A 7,424-nucleotide genomic window follows, 5' to 3' on the forward strand; every position below is an offset into this window, starting at 1 on the left:
ACTGTTAAGTGTGACTCTAATTATTAGGCTTGAATATTCAAGATTTCTCAAGAGTCATGTATAACTCATCTTTTTTGCCCCCTCAACTATGATTAGCCCCCCTCAACTATGATTAGCCCCCCTCAACAATTTTCATCAAGCTTTGCCACTGATTTGATATTGCAAGATTAACTTTGACGATGCTAAGTTGTGTTGCTAAAACTTACTTTCCCGTTTTAGGGCCTTCACCATCTCGGCAAAACTAATGTTGCTGTGTATGATGGATCATGGACTGCTGAGACCTTCCACGTACGAATCGATTCTGCCGGCCGGAGATGCAAGAGAAACTTGCCAATCGATTTTGCCGGCCGGAGATGCAAGAGAAACGTACGCGAACCTGCTGATCTGATCTGAACACACGCGCACACGGCGTCAGATGGGATGGGATTAATTTAGTTAATTAAATTATCATCATTAAAGAACAAATCTACTTCTAATAAGGAATTACCAATATATCCTAAAGAAAAATTTTAACCGATCCATATCGACCATTGGATCAACTAAATACTGCATACTATTTTGGATAGTATGATGTACCGTAAAAAATCTTGAATTGAACGGGGTGCTCACCCCGACACGCCAGTTGCTACTGCTGTTTAGTTTCACGCGCAGTGTATGGAGCACCATCTTGTGTACCTCCACTTATCATGAAGGCCGTGGGTGTAAGGTTGTGGAAGCGATGCTATTTGGCGTTTTCAATGTAAATTACTGAAACGGAGAAAAATTGAATATAACTATGTGAATCAATAATTGATGATTCACCTTTCTGTGATCTCTTTTTCGCGTCGAGGGAAATAATAAATACATCTATAATACATTCATTTCAGCAATTAATTAATGTGGATTGGAGGGGGTAACAAAATTCCGCTACCAGTATTTAAACATGGTGTGCTTTCTACAACTGATTTTTGTAACTTGTATGAATATACTCCCTCCATTTCATATTATGTGATGGAGAGAATAATTCTGTATAAAAACGCTCTTAGGCCCCTCCCAATGCTCCACCTTGTACAGGTGTTAAGGTTGCCAACTAAGCAAAAAATATGATGTGGTATGCTAGTTAAGAAGCGAGAGAGAGTAATATGGTGACCCTAGAAAGAAACGGTGCTAATCACGTGTACCTAGGTAGAAGCACAATTATGAGTCTATAAAGAATTAAATGTACGAAGCTTAGCATCTTTGCATTGTGGACTTGAGTTGCTAAGACATTTAATATGCTTAGCATCTCATCTAAGCATATTTGCATTGGGGGAGGTCTTATATTACGAAGGGGTAATTCTGTATCACTATGAATCTACGATGCACCTGTACAAAATTGTCAAAATCATCTGATGCAAAAGAACATGTTGATCTGCTCCTCATTTCAGCAGGGAGGATGTCTCGGTCGAGCTTGCTGTTAGGGTGGTGCCGGCGCTGCTGCTGCTGACGCCCGTTGCAACTGAAGAAGTGCCAGTGCTGCTGCTGCCGACGCCCGTTGCAACTGAAGACGTGCCAGTGCTGCTGCTGCCGCCTGTGGCAGCCGAAGATGTGGTGAAAGTGCCGACCTGCGGCATGAAGGTCGCCACCGGCATCCTCGACGGGAGGCCGGGCAGCGCCGCCTCGAACCGCAGCGCGTTGACGGCCTGCCTGATCGTCGGCCTCAGGCTCCGATCCGGGTGGGCGCACCAGAGCCCGACGACCATCACGCACTCCATCTCCTTGCCGTCGAATTCCCCCTGCAGCCGCTCGTCGGCGGCGTCGACTATCCTTCCCCTGCCGTACCAGTCCCAGACCCACTGAGTCAGGTGCATCGTGTCGTCCTCGTGCTCAGCAATAATAACCAGGGGGCGCCTGCCGCAGGCGATCTCAAGGAGGACGACGCCGAGGCTGTAGACGTCTGACTCGGCGTTGGTCTTGCCGGTGATCATGCATTCCGGGTCCATGTACCCCATGGTGCCGGCGAGCACCGTCGTGTGCGATCCCCGGCCATGGTCGACGAGCCTGGCCAGCCCGAAGTCGCCGAGCTTGGCGGCGAATGAGGCGTCCAGCATGACGTTGCTTGGCTTGATGTCCCTGTGCAGCACGCACTGCTCCCACTCCTGGTGAAGGTAGAGGAGGGCAGAGCCCAGTCCCAGCACGATCTCGTGCCTCACCGGCCATGGCAGCACGGCGGCGTTGTTGCGGCCGTAGAGGTGCGTGTCGAGGCTGCCGTTGGGCATCAGCTCGTAGACGAGGAGCAGCTCGCCGCCGCCGTGGCACCAGCCGATGAGCTGCACCAGGTTCCGGTGCCGGAGCCGGCTTATGATCCGCACCTCCGAGGCGTACTCCTTCCTCCCCTGCTTGGACCCTTTGGAGACTCTCTTGATGGCCACATCAAGCTTCATCTCTTTGAGGTGTCCTCTGTAAACCGAGCCGAAGCCTCCTTCCCCGAGCTTCTTCTCGTCGGAGAAGTTGTCGGTGGCGATGGCGAGTTCGCTGTAGCGAAACCGCTTGGGCCCGGTCCCTTTCTCGAAGTCGTCTTCCATGGCCGGGTCGTCGCCGTCGAAGAAGCTGCCCTCTTCCAGCTGCTGCTCCCTTTCCTGCTGTCGCTTCCTCCGTCGCCGCCGTAGAGAGAGGCTGATCAGGGAGCCCAGAATGACCAACAGCGCTGCAGAACCGACAGAGAGGCCGACCGCCAGCGCTGTTCTTGAGGAAGACGATGATCCTCCCGGCTGTGGAGAGGACGGCGGTTCAGGCGGGAGGGTGATGCCGAAAGCACCAAGCTCGTACCTGACGTAGCAGCTGAACGCCTTGATTGCGCCGCCGGTCTCGTTCGTGAAACGCCTCCGGAGCTGGCCGACCACCGAGACAAGGCACCTGGTGCACTCGGTGGCGTTGAGGTCCCTGGTGCACTGCGCCAGCCCGTGCACCAGCCTCGCCGGGTCGCCGTCGTACGGCGTGGTCGCGTTCGCCACCCGCGACGGCGAGCCCGCGGCGCGCCCCGTGAGGTCGGTCATGAGCGTGAGCCACGCGTTGAGCATCTTGTCGGGGTCAACGGCGAAGGCGATGGCGCGCACGAAGAAATTGACGTCGAGGTCGGCGGTGGAGAAGAAGGAGGGCGGCGGCGAGTAGCGGAGCACGCAGGCGTCGTAGGCCGCGCGCACGCTCCGGCTCCCCGGGCACGCCGTGGTGATCCCCAGTGGAGCGCCGGCCAGGCACTCCCGGCACTGCGTCGCGTTGCGGTCGGCGTAGCACATGATGAGGCCGAAGACCTGGTCGGCCGTCCCCGGCGCCCCAGCCGTGCCGTTGTAGAACCAGCCATTGCCCCCGGCGGCCGCGGGGAGGCCGGCGAGGAGCTCGTCGAGGTTCCTCTTGTACGGGCTGCCGTCGGTGTAGTTATCAGCGGTCGAGCAGCTAGGCCCGCCCGGCAGCAGGGGCTTGGCACGCTGACCAACCGCCGCGCGGCACAGCGAGGCGACGACGGTGAGGAGCACAAGTGCACGCCGGGAAGCCATCGACGGTGACCGGCCGGGGACGGAACGCCGCGGCCAGGACGTTCACCTAATCAGTCACCTGCCTCTCTCTGCCGTCTCGGTTGCAGAATTTTCAGGAACAGGGTTGAAAGTCAAGATTGGCGACTTGGAATGGGAGGTTATATCCTCTGCTGCTAAGATCTGTCTTAAGCAGATGAAATGAATTTGGACTGTGGACCGCGTCAAATCATTCTATTTTAATGATGATGCACCGACCAAACCTTGTGATCAGACGTCAGAACAAAGTCTAGCTAGACAAGTCACCGTCGCTGAACCTGGCCCTGCACGCAAGTTCCTATCAAGTTCAGATAAAAAACGAGGGCAAGTTTCCACATGTGGTCAAAGCCGTGGCGTTACTGTGTATAGACTGCAAATATAATACTACTGCTGGATCTGGCCGAAAGTAGGACTAGTAGACTGCACAGTGTAGTGGTCGAGATCAAGTCCTGGACGCCGTCAGGTGCGACTCTGCCATCCATATTCAGCAGCAAAGAGTCTGTCGTTTTTTTTCTCTTCAAGAAAGGATTTGGTGCAAGAATGTCTGGCCAAGTCCAACGCCCCAAAAGGAGGTCCGTTTCATCAGGATTTTGTCTATTTAGGCAGGAAAACGGACAAGGACGCCCGCTTGCGGTCGTGTGGTTGTTGATGCGTCCAACAGGCAGACCGCATCCGAAACTGTCCGTTTTTTCGACCTGAATTTAAACCCCAGAAAACCCAAATAAGCATTGGAAATAACTCAAAAAACATTAATATAAACATTAAAACGTCGACATTACACAAGTTCAACACATTAATATAAACAAAAATATTTAAAACATTAAAAAAAACTAGATAAGGCCGTCGTCTCCTTCCGTAGCCGCCGTCTACTTTTCGTCGTCGTCGTTGCCGGTGAAGTCGACGTATGGAGGTGGTTGCCAGAGGTGGGATGGTGGCCCGCTGCGGTGGTGCCTGCACGACCTCTTCGTGCGGCGGGGATGGTGACCACTGACCGGCGTCCACGTCGGGCATGAACGACCAATGCCTGGTTCCATTCCATCAGCTCCTCCTTCGCTCCTCCTTCGCAGCCTCTGGCCGCACCTCCTCCATAGCCTCCTCCTTGACGTAGGCATCGAGCTCGGGGAAGGCGGCGTCGCCAGCCGCTGACAGGGCCATCATCTCCTCGAGGCCCTGCCATTGATGCTTGTCGTGGGTGTGGAGGGAGTCCTCCATCACCTGCCTCATGATGTCCTCCTCCTCGGCGGCCGTCATTGGCTCGGGTGGTGGCGGGGACGGCGATGGCGTAGGGGTGAGGCCGCGCGGCTGGGGCGGGCTGGGAGCGTGCCCGCCGCGGGCTCGGTGGATGGCTTGCAAAGAACGACTGTTGTAGGATGTCGTGCTCGTCGTTGAGCCACGTATCCCACAGCGGTGAGTCAACGGTGTACCTCCGGTCGTCGATGAGGTCCGAGGCAGGCGGGCGCGGCCGCTCACCGGGATCGGGGGGATAGGCACCCGATCCGCGGAGAGGTGCCAGTTGTTGGGGAGGTGCACGTTGCCCCACGGCAACGGCGTGCGCGTCTCCCAGTACCTCTTGCAGACCTCCGCCTTCACGTACGACCGCTGACAAGGTGGGGCGCCATCCGGCGAGATATGGAATGCGGGAGGTGGAGATGGAGTGGGGGAGCCGCGACGCCAGCCGAACGATGACCCGGCCTCGTGGTCGTGCCTTGCCTTACGACCGGGGAACCAGCGGCCCACCATTGTCGCCTACGGGGAGGTGGAGGAGCGGAAGGCTAGGTTTTGGCTATCGGGCTATGAGGAGGCACGCGTCGCCGGAGCAGGGAAGTGGAATGTGGACTCCCACCAGCCCACGTCTTCCACATTAAAAAGGACGGCGACCGCTAGGCCTAACTGGCTGCCAAGTGGGGCCGCCCGCGTGTGCGTCATAAATGAGGGCGATGGATGGTAGGTGGGCGGCTTCCACACGGGCTTGAGACGGACGCGGAGCGAGCACATGGGTGTTTGTTCGTCGTCCATGTGGACACAAAGCCGACAGAAGTTTGAGCCGGAAATGGGAGAACCGGACATAAAAAGGACAGAAAATGGAGATGGGGTCACGCGTTGGCCATGTGGTCTGTCCGTTGGGGCCCAAACGGACAGACGCGGACAGGATGAGGTCGCGCGTTGAAGTTGACCTCAACTCATCTCATAACGCTCAAACCTAGTTTGGTATCCCGAATCTTCCACGAAACGCTCGACACAAATACTTTCTCCGTCCCGAAATTGTAGGGGAACGTAGTAATTTCAAAATTTTCCTACGCGCACATAGGATCATGGTGATGCATAGCAACGAGAGGGGAGAGTGTTGTCTACGTACCCTCGTAGACTGTAAGCGGAAGCGTTTATCAACGCAGTTGATGTAGTTGTACACCTTCACGATCCATCCCGATCAAGTAACGAACGTACGACACCTCCGCGTTCAGCACACGTTCAGCTCGATGACGTCCTCGCCTTCTCGATCCAGCAAGAGGGGCGAAGTAGTAGATGAGTTCCGGCAACACGACGGCGTGGTGACGGTGTTGGTGAAGAACAATCTCCGCAGGGCTTCGCCTAAGGACTACGTAAACTATGACGGAGGATAAACTAGAGGGGACGGGGTAGTTGACACACGGCTTGGTGTTTCTTGATGTGTCTAGGGTGCTAGCCCTACCCCTCTATTTATATGTTGAGCCTTGCGGTCGAAACTTGGAGTAAAAGCCTCCACAAAGTTGGTTTCACCTGAAAGGCAAGAGTCCTTCTCGGACTCCAGGGCCAGACCCCAGGGTTCCCGGCGTCTGGCCCCAGACGCCAGGGACCCTGGCGTCTGGCCCCTGGACTCCGGAAAACTTCCTTTTGCGCTTTCCAAAAACCTTGTGGGCTTTCCCCTTTGGCCCAAATAAAGTGTTCTCGTACCCAAACATTTTGGGAAACATCCGGAACCCCTTCTGGTGAATTCTGGAACCCTTCCGGTGACCAAAACACTCTTATCCCATATATCAAACTTTATCTCCGGACCATTCCGGAGTTCCTCGTCATGTCTGTTATCTTATTCGGAACTCCGAACAACATTGGGTCACCAACATACATAACTCATAGTACTATATCGTCAACGAACGTTAAGCGTGCGGACCCTACGGGTTCGAGAACTATGTAGACATGACCGAGACACCTCTCTGGTCAATAACCAATAGCGGGACTTGGATGCCCATATTGGCTCCTACATATTCTACGAAGATCTTTATCGGTCAGACCGCATAACAACATACGTTGTTCCCTTTGTCATCGGTATGTTACTTGCCCGAGATTCGATCGTCGGTATCTCAATACCTAGTTCAATCTCGTTACCGGCAAGTCTCTTTACTCGTTCCGTAACACATCATCCTAAAACCAACTCATTACTTGCAATGCTTGCAAGGCTTAAGTGATGTGTATTACTGAGTGGGCCCAGAGATACCTCTCCGACAATCGGAGTGACAAATCGTAATATCGAAATACGCCAACCCAACAAGTACCTTCGGAGACACCTGTAGAGCACCTTTATAATCACCCAGTTACGTTGTGACGTTTGGTAGAACACAAAGTGTTCCTCCGATAAAGGGGAGTTGCATAATCTCATAGTCATAGGAACATGTATAAGTCATGAAGAAAGCAATAGCAACAAACTAAATGATCAAGTGCTAAGCTAACGAAATGGGTCAAGTCAATCATATCATTCTCCTAATGATGTGACCCCGTTAATCAAATGACAACTCTTTGTCTATGGTCAGAAAACATAACCATCTTTGATCAACGAGCTAGTCAAGTAGAGGCATACTAGTGACATTCTGTTTTTTCTATGTATTCACACATGTATCATGTTTCCGGTTAATACAATTCTAG

The 7,424-nt window shown here is 53.8% G+C and overlaps 1 protein-coding gene across 1 annotated transcript; it reads right to left on the reverse strand.

The window, feature by feature from the left end:
- Positions 1–1,209: 1,209 nt before the first annotated feature.
- On the reverse strand, positions 1,210–3,643 carry LOC123102261 (L-type lectin-domain containing receptor kinase IX.1). Its single transcript, XM_044523561.1, has one exon. The coding sequence runs from the start codon at positions 3,510–3,512 to the stop codon at positions 1,398–1,400; it is 2,115 nt and encodes a 704-aa protein (XP_044379496.1). The 5' UTR covers positions 3,513–3,643; the 3' UTR covers positions 1,210–1,397.
- Positions 3,644–7,424: the final 3,781 nt, after the last annotated feature.

The sequence above is a fragment of the Triticum aestivum genome, chromosome 5A (genome assembly GCF_018294505.1).
Source record: "Triticum aestivum cultivar Chinese Spring chromosome 5A, IWGSC CS RefSeq v2.1, whole genome shotgun sequence".
Classification (NCBI taxonomy): domain Eukaryota; kingdom Viridiplantae; phylum Streptophyta; class Magnoliopsida; order Poales; family Poaceae; genus Triticum; species Triticum aestivum.

Excerpts from the sequence above, each read along its gene's own strand:
- LOC123102261 (XM_044523561.1), bottom strand. The coding sequence starts at position 3,512 with ATGGCTTCCCGGCGTGCACTTGTGCTCCTCACCGTCGTCGCCTCGCTG.